Source organism: Oryzias latipes, chromosome 10, assembly GCF_002234675.1.
Source record: "Oryzias latipes chromosome 10, ASM223467v1".
Classification (NCBI taxonomy): domain Eukaryota; kingdom Metazoa; phylum Chordata; class Actinopteri; order Beloniformes; family Adrianichthyidae; genus Oryzias; species Oryzias latipes.
In genome coordinates this window covers 22066317-22080633 of record NC_019868.2, presented here as the reverse complement: position 1 = coordinate 22080633, position 14317 = coordinate 22066317, and the positions used below count along the sequence as shown (strand labels likewise).

At 43.6% G+C, this 14317-nt stretch overlaps 1 protein-coding gene across 1 annotated transcript in view; it reads right to left on the bottom strand.

Moving 5' to 3' along the window:
• Window positions 1–13989, bottom strand: part of efnb1 (ephrin B1) — a 62373-nt gene extending 48384 nt beyond the window's left edge. Inside the window, exon 1 of the mRNA XM_004073539.4 lies at window positions 12983–13989. Coding sequence (XP_004073587.1) covers window positions 12983–13098 — 116 coding nt within the window. The 5' untranslated portion in view covers window positions 13099–13989. The remainder of the gene's footprint in view (window positions 1–12982) is intronic.
• Window positions 13990–14317: the final 328 nt, after the last annotated feature.

Here is a 14317-nt window from a genome sequence, read left to right as displayed (position 1 = left end):
AGGCTCCATTTACAGCACCTGACAGCACAATTGCACAATTATTCTTAAACTCTCATATATGAACTGAGAGGGACTACTTCTCAAGTTGAAAAACTTGGTTTCGCAACAAATCAACAAGCTGGGAAATCAATAACAAATGTGCATCATGACCAAACATACAAGACATCCAACATTTAAACCGTCAACCTCGGATATTTATGCCAGCACCTTCATTATCATAAAGCGTGTTTAATGTTTCTCAGCTGTGTGAGAGGTCTGCCACACTACATATGATTGAGTGCACTAGATTTAGTGTCTCCCTGCTTCTCCAGCTGCTTTCGCCTACTTCAGGACATCTACACACGGCCGAGTGGACGCGGAGCGAGGCAGGAAGAAGAAAACACGAGAGCAGGGGAAGTAGGGGAGGCAGCGAGCACGGAGAGAATGCGGTGCCAACCAGAGAGGCCCACAATGCCTCAGCCCCATCCCTCCAGCTGAGGGCTTTGATTCGCCTGATTGTCTCCAATATTGAGACACACAATAAACACAACACTTGGCGGCCATTTGCAATTCTAATCAGTCCTCTCAACTGGCCTGGACAACTCAGTCAGAGCCCTCTGGGATATCACTCATCTGGCTGCAAAATAATGACACAGTCATCGCCATGGCTACGATCCTACTACATCCCATGAGCGACAGCACAGAGAGGATATTAAAACACAGGGGCTCTTGGAGAGCTAAATGAATTATCCTGGAGATTAGCTGGATAGCAGGTTAATGAATGGACCGCGCAGGCAACTTCATCCGCCTTGCATTTGGGGAAACTCACCCCCACATCCTTTAGACATTACGAGCTGCAAGTAGGCGGGCTTGCAGGTCTACACCTGCTTCTGTGGAGCATGTTGCAACAGGACTCCAATAAACCATATTTTTTCAACATCACTGTGTAAACTCTGCATGAACGCATCTTGATAAGATAGGAAGCAGTAAACGTTGGCTCTATCAGATATCATGTTGCATTATGTTGCGTGGTGGTGCTCATTTGACATGGACATCGATACGATCCCTAACCACCATAAATGTTATGATACAGAAGGATTCTTCTCCCTTGAGTCATACGCTAATGTGTTTAAGGACTGTGAGATAAGCTAAAACGCCTTAAAGTCAACGTTTTTGACTCTTAAAAGCCCATTTGTAGACTTTTCGCGCACCCATTTGACAACCTCAGTGGTAATAGATGTTTGTTGATAAATGATAGCAAAGTGACATGCAATCAAGCATGTTTTTAGTAGCCTTGATGGATTTGCTTTAACTAGTCACCCAGGAGACGAGCATCTTAAATTTATTTGAGAAAATAACAGGCCCATCTTATGAAACTGGCTATTTGACTTGCAAATCGCAGAGATGATTCATAACGGAGAGCGTGTTCCTCTGCCCCTACTTTCACGCTAACACACGTGCTTTTCAGCGTGGGTGTGTGCGTCGATGCTCTTGCGTTAGCATGTGAATGACAGCCTGTCAGCAAAAGAGATGTCATTATCTAGCCGATGTCTGCACAAGTTGCAACCGGGGGGAGAAAGGGTCACGTTGCTGGTGGGGAGTTGACATTCTGCGAACAGAAAGCATTGCTTGATAATTTCTCTCCCGAAAGGAAACACTTGTCATAATCTGCAGTGCCACTGCTTGACCTCATTTAAAGATCATACCAACATCCACAACAGAAAAAATGCTGGTGTGTGTGGACCAATAGTATGCAGGACGCTTATCTATAAAGCTTTATTTCTGTACAGAGGATATGTCTTTAGAATAACAAAGTGGGGATTTCTGTGCTTTGTTCTCAGGGCCTTGAAGAGAGGAGTTCTGGTAAACCTCTCCCCTCCACGTCCTTAGCCTTTGACTTTTCTGTGTAGCAACAATACAGGGGGTTTTAGTTTGGTGTCCTGCAGTCGATCTGTTAGGACGCTGATAAGAGAAACTGATGGATAGGTTTAATCAGGCAAGCCCAAGGATCAAGACCGTGGGACAGATCAATCAAAGGCTGTGTGGTTTATAAAAGAAAGTGCTTTTTATCTGTGTCACGGAGATCTGCGTCTATTTTTTTTAGCTGAAGAAAGAAACTTTAGCAGAGAAAAGTATGTGGGGTTTAAGCACCCAGAGCAGCGCTAAGAAGAAATGTGACAGGAGGCAAATGAACAAAGTGCAGAGATGAACAGGCGCATCAGGTTATTTCATTTCCTCTGTCAAAGTACAAAGTTAAATGCCTCTACTTTGTGTTATACTGAGCAGTGTCCCATATGATTTGAATTAAGACTGCAAGTCAGCCCCTAAATCTGTAATGAAATAATAAAAAAGGGGAAAAAAATGACAGACAACAGACTACATCAAACAGCGGGGCTCCATAATATAAGTAAGTGTTTTTAATACAAAGCTGCCTCCTGTGTATTTAAAAGAAGTCTTATCAGAAAAATGTGAGTGACAAGTCTATTCTCTGCTTACAATCTCTTCTCATGATTGTCAGAGACAGCTACACATGTCCCATCAAATCCAAGACAAATTAGTTGCTCTTTCTATCCTCCCTTAGAAGGGAGATCTTATCCAGGCGGACATGCTTAAGCTGTCAGTGGGTTTCTAAAACCCATATTGAACAGCATATTGACTGATGCAATCACGGAGACACACATCATTAGGTTCATTAACAGTGAATGTAGAAGGGGAGGACGGCCTAACTGGTGTAGCGGGAGTCTGCGTCTCCTCTGATAACACTTGTTTTTAACAAGTGGAGCTCAGGCATAGACGCAGGCTGCCTGTATTGAAATGAAGTGTGTGTGATGCTAATAAATAGCTCGTTTGACGGGATTCTCATTCGCACGGTTTGCTCTGTGATAACAGGGGGGGATTGTGGCCTCGTAAAAGATGCTCCATGTGTTGTTTTAGGAAGCCATTACAAACTGGGCCATCTCCATTACAGGGGCTATCTGATCATTATTACTGCCATCTGTAATGCACACTCCACTCATAATCTGCACAAGCCAACCACAGCTGACTCCTGAGCTGTTGCACAACACACATTCCTAATAACTTATACTGTGTACACCCTAAAGTGACACAGCAGCTGTTGCCTTGTCACATTGCTGCTTTCAGCCAAACACGTTTCTCCTGCTTTTAACTGATCCTGATGGAACCGCCGAAGTCTTATTCGGCGCTGTGAATCCCAGCATCCATGCAACGTGCGTGCAATTTTCAGGCCGGAACTGCTGGAACCCTTCAAAGGCTCATCACAGGACGCACATCTAATGCAGGAAGATGGCTGGTTAAAGCTTCACTAAGCACGCTGCTTTGAAGCGACTGGCCCAGTCCTCCACTAGGAGCCAAATCATTTCCCCTGCCTCCATCATTCCACGGAGAGAGAGGTGCACCAGTCGCTCTATTTGGAGGTGGCATGTTGGGCACTTTCAAAAATCACGCCACCCCATTCCAGAGTAAGACCACCTCGGGAAATGAGACTCTCCAGGATGTACAGGGGACTTCTCCACAATAAATAAATTCATGCACCTATGCATATTTCAAATCAGATTTGGAGCCCGCATAAGGCACATGCAAAGCTCGGAATGAATTTCTTGACAGGCGTGAGGTGCAACAATCATCAGTGTATAAATAAATCAGAAAATGCAGCAAACAGACCTACTAAAAGCAGCGACGCAAGCTCGGGCTCGGTGTGCAGAAATGATTCACAAAGGTTTGTCTGCAAAGAAAGGCTTTCATCTTGCAGACAGCGGAGAAGAAAAGAGGAGTGATGTGGTGGAGGTTCGGGCCTGTCATGTTTCACAGTGGGGGGGGGGGGGGGGGGCTTGAGAGACAGATGAGGAGAACAGCAAAAAGTAGTAAAAGTTTTCAGTGCAGCGGGGAAAATTAAAGTTGAGACAGCAGAATGTGGAAAGAGCACCATATTAAGATATTAAGATTAGTGGGTTAAAATCACAGTGTGAAATATCACACTGCTGAGCCTTATGAGAGGCAAAACCATCTCAGTAACTCATTAAAACAAGTCAATGCAGCGCTTTCTTACTCATTCTCTGCATAGTTCATAAAGAGAGCTGAGAGGTTTTCGAATATTGTGTTTGCTTTAGCAGACCTTCACCGCTATTTCCAATATCGGGGAGATGAGAGGCTTCCACGGCTGAGCACTTCATGTGGGAGAATAAACACACATCTAATGGGAAACATGTGTGTGGCAGATGAAACGGCCTCCATCGTATGAAAAGGATGAAATATAGACCTGTGTCCTGCCGAGCTCCAAGCACGGCTGCAGGGAGGTGAGGCGGGGGGAGCCGGCGGACCCCCGACAGGCTGTCTCACTCAGCGTGCACACATGAGCTGCCAATACGGCCCTTCTGGAGCAGACTCATGTGGAGGCCAAAGTCTGACAGTGACATCTCCATTCACTCCTGAATTCTTCTTCTCATCCAAACATGTGAGGACACACGCACAAACACACATGCACAGATGCCAAAGGCCGCGGGGGGAGGAGCAGCACTGAAGCGTTAAAAAAAGAAGAAAAAAAATGCAGTCCTCTCTACCATAGGTCTCTGTGGGTTTTAGCATGGCATTATGGGAAGATTAGACTTCAGAGCATTTTTACTATCTGATGTCATGTTGGTTTTTCGTTGTCTCTATGGATTGTGGAACTCGGACCTGATGGCAGGCACATTTCTCCCCATACAAAATGCTCCGGGTAGCAGATGTGATTGATTGCAGGTTCCTATTGTATCTGTCTGTTACGGCTGGCTCTGTTGGAAGAGGAATTAGTCGGACAAAAACGCACGGAAAACGCTCCACGAATGACTCCATCAATCAAGTCAGCAATCAAAATAATTCAATTAAGAGACCTAAATTCTGTTGGCGTACGAGCCCCCTGCTCCAACAGTCCGGGGACAAACTCAATTTACTGACAATCCATACGTGATGGCATTAACTGCACTTTGAGGCTCAAATCTTTATCCATTACCTCAATTTTTCAAATATCAAGGGAAATTGAGAGGAAATAGCTGAGTGCACTGTTTACTTTGGGAAAGGACAACTTGGAAAGAATTAAATAAACACCAGCGACTTTAACTCCATGTTGGAATTCCAGACAGGCTTTTCAGACAGCTAAACTAATTTGCAAGTTGTTCAAAACACAGGAAACTTTACTAATGTTTTTAAAGCTTTGGTAAACGGGTATGCATCAGAGCTGCAGGACTGTTGACAGACTGGGAGTGTGAGGCTGCTGAATATGTGTGTAATTGTCTTTCCCCCCCCCCCGTTTCCGAGGTGTGACAGGGAATGTAGGGTTGCATGGGGCGTCCCGGGGAGAGGCGATTGAAGCGTCAGTCACAGCTACCACACAGAGCCCTTGCGAGCACCAAATCCCAGGCCCGGCCTTTGCGGGCGGAGGAGCCGAGGCCGAGCCTGGGAGCAGCGGGAGTCCCACAGGCCTTTTCTTCTAGCTTCTCTCACCAGCACAAGAGAGACAGAGATCCTGCTGGGAGTTTGCTTAGAAAAGGCTCAGCCGAAACTTGGCAGAATGGGTTAACAGAGGCACGCAAAAACACACACAAATGCTTCGCGGGCTGTCTGTCTTGCCTGTGGGCATGGTGGGAAACGAATGACTCGAGTGGAAAATAACAAAAAAGAAAAAAAAAACAGATAAAACTTCACATTAACTTTTGAAGATTTGCAGAGACAGACAGACAGAATAAGAAAGGGAATACTTGAACTAGATTAACAGTGAAATGAGTAGTTTTTTTTTTTTGTTCAGAGCCTCAGGAAACTAACAGTAACAAAGTCCCGAGGATTAAACACTGTGCCATTTCCACGCTCCCCTTAATATTCTCCATGTCCTGCCTCTGTATGCCATAGATGGATTATGATGCTTTATAATTAACATGGGGGAGGGGGTTGTTACAGACCGCCCATCTGCCACGCTGACACACTTACGGAGGGCATCCCCTGGGAAAAGCTGACTACAACCACACCATTCTTTTACTTTATCATTCTATCATTCTATTATCCTTCCACTCGATTCAATTACCCTGTCACTCCATTAGTGTACTCATAGCGCTGAACAAAAGGCAGTATGATGATCGTTAATGACATGGCCGGACCTGGCTCAGACATATTAGGCTTCATCCACTTTGGTCAAACTTTGTTTGTTGTAAAATTAAACTCTCTATTGGCTCAATGAGCCGAATCTAATGAAAATAGTCCCAAACGAATTAGGAAAATGTATTCAATTTTTTATTTTATTTCATTTTAGAAGAGAAGCAACAGATTATATTAATACTATTAATTTATTTTTATGATATGAATTTGTGTTGGTAAAGAATAACTAACTGATCAGAAGTTAAGAACCGGATATTAATAATTTATGTTAAATTAAAAAAAAAAGTTAGGTAAAGCAAAACAGGGGTGCAGTTAATTCATCTCATTTTGACAAACTTAATATTTAATGGCTTCAATTTGTCAGAAAGCATATATAAGAGGTAGATAGATGTATATTTCTGTTGCTTTGTCGGTTTCATTTATTTAATTGTTTGATTGTTTGAAATACACCATTTCTAAATCCAACTTTATTTTTTCAATGACTTACTTTCTAATTTAACTTACCGGTACTAATATTTCAAAACCTGATGCAACTCTTGAACCTCATTTTTTATAGTGAAAACATCACAAACTTAGTTATTTTTTCATATTAGAGCTTAAATTACATAGCTTAAATTAAAAATATATAAATAATGACTTGCAAAATTGCAAATTATACTTGTTGCTTTTTCCTTTTTTTTTCAGTCAAACTTTTCAAAAAAATCATTGTAAAATCACTAAAAATGTGAATATTGTAGTTTACATGCATGAAGTCCAAGAAAATATAACTTTAGCTAAATACACTTAAAAATATGTATGTATGTAGAAAAAGAAGTTTCTACAAAGAGTTGATTTTTCAAAACCAACTTTCCATATTTAAAGTAAACTCATAAAATTCATGTTTTAAAGTTGTTTTTTTTCTTTTAACTAAAAGTAAACTGTTGCGCTTTCATTTAAACTCACACCTCAACACTTTCACCCGTTTTATTTGTCAATAAACATTCCCTTCCTGCTTTGTGCCACACATTTTTGTCATTATTTGTAGGAATCTGTCATTTCCTCCCTGGAAGCACTGGTACCCTAATTCAAACCTCCCCACAGAAGTCTTTGGAGTGTAACAAACTGGGGGAAACAGATCCCTGGCTGCTTGTATACCAGTGACAACTCCTGACGTCTTAAAGTTGCTCCAGTGCAGCTGGCTGTAAATGTTGCCTGCCCGCTGGTTTGGGGCTGGCATCCGATGAGGTCTGCCTCGTCTGCACAGAGGGGTTCTGTGAGAAAGAGTTAAGTCTATGAGGTCAGTCCGCAGGAGGAGGTTACGAGTTCCCCGAGTCGAAGCCGCAGAGGTAATGGTTTTAGAGATGGCTGTCACATAGATCTGTTCCAGTGTCCAAAACCGCCACTGATCTCCACCAATCCGGGTCTACTAGCTTTTCTGTTGCTGAACTTCTCCCAGCCTGTCCTCCTTTCTTCTCTCCTCCAGCTCAGTCTCCCTTGCACTGACACATGGAAGTAATCTAGGAGCTCCATGCTGAACTGAAATGATGTGTGGTTGAATTTCAGCGCTCCACATTAGCTCTTCTTTCCTCCTATGTTTAATCCCCTTATTTTCAACCGCTTTCATTTAAAAAGACCCAAGAAGGCAAACAAAAGGCAGACTTTACCCATTCAACTTTGTTCTCTACTTCCTGTTACTCCACTTTTCTTTTTTTTCTTTTTTTTTCTTAATTCAGCTAAACGAGCAGGCGATGGGAGGTGAGGAGGAGAGAAGAAATCCACAGGGAAGGTTTCCAGCAGCAGCGCCTGTGCCTCTGGAGCTGATGGGAACTTCCTGGTTGCTGTCAGCCAGACCCCCGTCTAATGAAGCCGGGTCGCTAACTGCTTGTGAGGCAGCCACTGTTCAGCCACTCCACACTCATCCGCCACTCGGCCCTCAGCACTCTCACAGGGGCACACTGGCACGCTCCTAACACTTCCTTAATGCTCCACTGTGGCGGGACAAAGAACAATGGCTTAACGACACAAACTCCCAAGCTCTGAATCACTTCCAGAAGCCCCAGAGTTGCCATAATTTAAACAAAAAAAACTAATATTTATCTGTAATTTATTTTAGTACATAATGACATTTAATTACTGCACAGGATGAGGAGAAAAAATCCAATAATTTGTGATTGTTTCGGCTGAATTAAAACCTAAATTAATGTGTTTTTACTTTCAAAATTGTTGCGTAATAAGATTCGTGTGCACTATTTGTCATGACTCACTGCAGACACAACGAGCCCAGGAACTGGCACGCCTATGTATGAAGGCATGAAGGGGTCACTTCAAACTAATGGTATTCAAATTAAAGATAAAGTAAATATTTTTCTCTGAGGCTGTGAGAGGTAATTATGTATATTTCTTTTATTTTTATTTTTTTTCATGCGTGTTTCGTCGAATTAACCTATGAGGCTATTAAACGTGATACAATCATTAGCTATCATAATTGCAGTTTCCCAAGCTGAAGTTTTGGTTTCGTCTAGGAAACTTTTGTGTTGTGTTTTTATCATGCACCTAACAACCAATCAGGTTTTTGTTTGATATTATACACTGTAGTGCTTAGCAACATCAGAATAACTTTTTTTTTTAAATCGCCCCTTTTTATTACTTTTTTTGAGGGGAAACGTTCCCATCTTTAGGAGAAACAGGGTTTTACTATTACTTTCTATTGCACAAAATTGTTGTATCAGAGTGATGAGTCATCCTTAAATATAACTCTTGGATTAATTACACAATACCAGCCCACGATTCACTAAGGCCAGAAATAAGTTCGGGGTATATTAAAGCATGAACATGTTACAAAATGTGTCGTCGTAGTAGAGCTTCAGCTGGACGGCACAAGTGTTTGTTTTGGTATCTAACAAACCTTTGTTGGGATTTTATTCAGCGGTTTAACTAAACTAATACCCACAGCTCTCACCCGGCCTCCTCATGATTCACTGCATTCCACTGATGTCTGCTATAACGTCTTAGAAGAAAAATCAAGTGAGTCACGAGCAAAAGTTAAAAACTTGAACATGCACAAACTTAACCACACGAAGAAGAAAAAAACTGTTAACTTCACTTGCCTCAAGCTTTTTTTTTTTTTTTTTTTTACATGTAACGCCACAAAAACTGGGGGGAAAAACGGTTGAAGACTAGGGGCATTCTTTCCTTTGAAATACCCTGAAGTCATTGCTCCCCTTCCCTCTTTTCTGGGGCCAGGTGCCTGGTGCAGATAACCAAATGAAGAATCTGTCGTTACACACTGCTGAAACAACACTGATTGTGCGCGCACACATACACAGAGGCAAGCGCAGCTGTCCTTTTGGTGAAACACAGGGCGCTTTTACAAGGACTGAGGGTTGCCAGTTGCTTCGCAGCAGTATTGGTCAGCCCTCCCTGGTCCTGCCAGAGTGGTGCTCAGGCTCTGAAGTTCTCTCTTCGTGTAATGAGATCTCTATCAGGGACACACGGTCGCAGCCTGAAGGGTGGAGGAAGAGGGGAAACTGGGAGGCAACGGGACAGAAGGTTAGGAAAACGGGGGACGCACAGCGGGACGCGACAGGCCTCTGACCTCTTTCAGAAGCGCCCTGTACTCAAAGAGTCCACTGGACTTTCAATCAAATCCTGTTTTTCATCAGGTCTCCGAGTTTCATCTGGCTCTTGTTCGACAGGTTTTGGTGGTTTCAGGTTTGTTTTTTTAAAAAGCTCCCTGTCACATTTGAGAGTCGTCACCTTAATTTGTGAGCAGTTAAAAGTTTGTAAGTGCCTGGGAACAAACGTTTAAAATGTTTGCTTTAACAGCAGCTCCTTAAAAGACTTAATGAAAGAAGCCTTTTTTTCTAGGAAACAAAAAATTTGCCCTAAAGTGACTATTGGGGAAAATGTAAATGTTAAGTAAAATGATCCAGGGGGGGAAAATGACTAACGATAATGTCAAAATACCATTAAAAAAATGACACAATATTATTTTTCTGGTTTGGGGGGAAAAGTAAACACATTGAGAAATATCAGACCAGCAATCAAGTTCAGCTTAATCTCAGACTCGCTGATGCGTGATATAAACCAAAACTGTACAATGCCGGCCAGACCGATCGGGTCAACAGAAGGCAAAATAAGTAGAGAGCCAGAGCAACAGAAATTTAGTTGACTATAATCAACAGAAACGCCTCTTTTTATTATGTTTTTTCTTTTTCTTTAAAACTCTGGTAGATGCCAAAAAAAAAAGTCTGCAAACTCTTTCCAAAGCTGAGAGAGTTCAGATCGAGTGCAGCAGACTCTTGGCCAGCCTGCTGCTCTTACATTGCTGTGCTGAGGTGTCCGAGTATGTTTTCCATTGCTACCTTGTTTGTCTCCTGATCTGCTGCAAACAGGCTGTGGAAGCTGCAGGTCAGGAGGCAAATATTAGCAGAAGAGGGGGAGAGGGCGTGCAGGAAAACACTCACAGCTACCTTGTCAGATTATCATTAAATTGGCATCACGGCTGCATTTCCAGAGGACACTAGGGTCAGTGTTTACACTGTAGTTTGTCTGTACGTCGCTGTTTGAGCTTCATCCAAAACGATGGCATGTGATTAGTCATAACAAAGTGACATTTTCTGGGGTAATCCCACTCAGCTAAATGAGAGCTAATCCGATTTGCTCTCATCAAATGTTAGGCCGTTCTTTTCCAGGCTGGGAATGTTGACACAGCCCGGAGTTCTCCATCGGAATCACCAATTCCCTCATCCGTCCTCGACTTAAATATCAAAAAGGTCTTGTGCACCCTGCAGCCAAACTGAGACTCGAGGATGTTTCCTCACGTTGTTTTTCTTTTCAAGCCAGCCCTACAGTGATGATGTATGCCGCCTGTTCAAGCATGCTGGGAGGAAATCAATTAAGCAAACCCCAGTTATTGATAACGTAGGATGGGGAGCGAATACATCTTCACAGGAAAATCCATAACAGCAGGAATGTATGGAGCACCCGGCACATGCAACTGCACATTAGGAAAGAAAGGACACACGAATGCACAGCGCAGTGGCCCTAACCTGCTGCGTTCCCATACTTTGCCTCATAACTCGTGGCCTGCGGGGAGGTGCTGGTATTGTTAGACTTTGTGTGCATGTGGTACACTGTGCAAACAGAGGGCCGGATTAATTTATTAGCCGCGGCAGCATTGCTCCCCAAAGCAGGAACAGGAAGTGAGACATCGTAAATCTAGATAAGTCGCCGGCTAACTTTCTGTACATTTCTATGGGCCTCTTTTCCTCTGATCACAATGTGGGTGAAGACACGGATGGAGCTTATAACAGCAAACAGTAAATGATTCTGCATTGCTGCTCCACCTTTACTGCCTGGCAGCAGACTGATACTCCTCAAGAAAAACAGGTTTGTCCTTTGATATTGTCGTGCTCACCACACAGAGATAATCAGCAATTGTTTTCAGAGAGCACAGCGGTGAGATAATTAGCTTGTGAGAACACTTTGCAGAGAGCGAAATTGTTCCGCTGTGAACTTTATGAAATATTCAGCCGGCGTGGGGATTTTTACAGGAAAAAAGAGGAGAAACAGATGGAGGAATGATCCCGGCGATCCACTCCAAAGCAGCTTGGTAGGCTTCTGAGACATTCTCTCCAGGTGACATCATCAATCAATAAATGTCTTCCTTCCTTTTCTGCTCTTTTTCAAGTCAAACAAAGGCGCTGGTTTTGTGCAGGTAAATATGTGTATGTCTGATGATGCGTATTGTTCCACAACCTCTGCAGCCATGCTCAAATAAAAACTGATGGGTTATGGGCTTATGATTAGGGCCACACACACACACACTCCAATGAACATGGCAGCAATACTCATACTAGCTGACTGCACAAGGAGCTCCTATGACATCTGACATTTGGGGGATAAATCATGGATTCACTTGAATGAGTTGGTTCTAGTTAGAAGCTGGCCAAGCTGCTCTCCAAGTCCCTTCGGTGCTGGAAGCTCAAATGAAGGTCAGCTCCTTCTATATTGATGCTCTCAGTTTGTTTCCCACTACTTTTTTTTCTTAAAGGCATTCCAGAGTCACACAAATGTAAGCCTGAGAGGGTGGTAATTGTTTCCAGAGCACTAAAGTATTATCAAGGTTCACTTTGCTTGACTTTGTGGTAGTATAATTAATTCTGAGGGGGAAGAAAGACATCAGCTGCTTTGGGGAAATTGTTTTCATTTGAAAAAAGAAATAATCTGTCATCCAGGATCTTTTTATTTTTTATTAAATGAATGTATTTAACTTTTTTTTTATTTCCAAGTTTCTAATTTACATTAATTTGCACATTAATAACATTAATTTGCACTTTTTGTGACCAGACAAAATCCTAAATTGGGAAACCACCGATGCAAAGTGACCCTTGCTTATGTGGCGCATAAAAAGCTTATTGGAGACACACCTCAAAGATAAAGAAACTGTTTAAAGCTTCGACACACTAGTTGTTTTTTTGTTTGTTTTTTTCTTTTTCTTTTTTGCATTCTGTGCGGAAATAGTTGATCAACTCCAAGGCAGATTTTGCCACAGGTTTGGAAATAAAAAGGTGCGTGTAATATAGCCAAAAATTACTATAATTAAACATCCATTATTGGGATTAAACTAAGGCATCTCCTGTGTTGTATGAGCCTTTACTTACTGTGAGACTTTGGTGTTGGGAAATTCCCTGCTGGCAGATAAATCAACACAAATCTCCGGGGTGCAGGACTCACAATTTAAAACCACATAAATTATGCCCATTTTGTGCGTGGTTGCCACATTGAGACAAGATTTTACGCACAACTTTTTCCGCCACTGCCAGCTCCATTACGCACACACATGAAAGAGTTGCTTGTTCAATGAAAATAGGAGACTTACTTGGGATTCTGTGAGCTCCAAATGATGGTCTCCAGCGTTTTGGCTGAAGGCAGCCCCGACCTGCACATTAAAATAAAGATCCAAAGGTAATATTTCCAACAAGCGAGTCCCGCCATTCTGATAAATGTGAAGAGCCGAGAACTCAGAAGCGACGTGGGACAGCGCGCTTGGCAGCCTTTATGTGAGGTTCGGCCGGTGGGAAGGTGAGCTGCGATCAGTCGGGAGCATGCGAGGTCGATATCAGATACATGTCCCAATAAGCGACTTCTTTAGAATTTCCTCCAGACCCCGTGTCCTTGCTTGACTGATCTGTGCGCAGGTTCTGGAGGAGAGTAGCCCCGAGTGTCCTGAATGACCTGTGGCTGGCTGAGACAAAAAAGCAGTCCCCCGCGACCTTTTTCCTTCACCCTGTGGGGAAAACTCAATCGGATCAGGAAAATTGAGCCAATCGGAGAGTTTTTGGGGGACGAAATCTGGCGCTGCGGCTGCTGGTGACGCTCAGCGCCGCGTCTTTGTCAAGGCTCCCCTGATGGGTTCTGTACCTGTCGCCGTTTATAGCCTACAGATGACCACATTCATCCATCAGTCACAACTCCGCAGCACGCCAGGAATCTCGAGGTCCTCTTCATTCCAGTGTTATCTTTCACTCCTCCTCCCTGCGCTATTCTTCTTCACAGGACTTGCGTTTCTATTGTAAGTATCCCTCCAGGTTGTCAACCCGGTCCGTGTGCGCTCCAGCCGGGTATCCTCCAGCCCCGGCTCAGGGAATGCTGTGCGTAAACGCCGTGCGCGTCCTCTCGTTTGTGGGGCTCAAAAAGTGTTGCAGGAGGATCGGAGCTGCTCGGCACTCCTCGAGGTGGCTCGAATTCAGTTCTCCAATATTTCCATGCCGGTGCGCTTTTTTGTTCTCCAAAAAAGAAAATATATATTTAAAAAAAAACCGGTTCCGAAACACTCACTTCGATGTGTGTGTTTGTGCGTGTGTGTGCAACAGCTTGAGCTCAACTGTAACCCGAGCCGAGCCGGGAAAGGAGGGGCGCGTGGGAACAGCCCACTGTGCGCGCAACGGCCAATCAGCGCGCTCTGTCCGAACTTGGAAGCAGGAAGCTTAAGCTTTTCAGGGGACAGGGGTGGAGAGAGACGGGGAGGAAGGCGGGGGGATGAGGAGGAGTAGGAAGGTGGGGGTCTTGTTGGGTTCACCCCCCCCCCCCCCATTCACACACACACTCACACATTCCTCCTTACCTCGGGCCGAGGCATCGACCCAGATTGAAGTGGACTTTGGAGTTATTTGTCATACTATGGAGAGGAACAGGAATAGGATAGTCTCCTGGC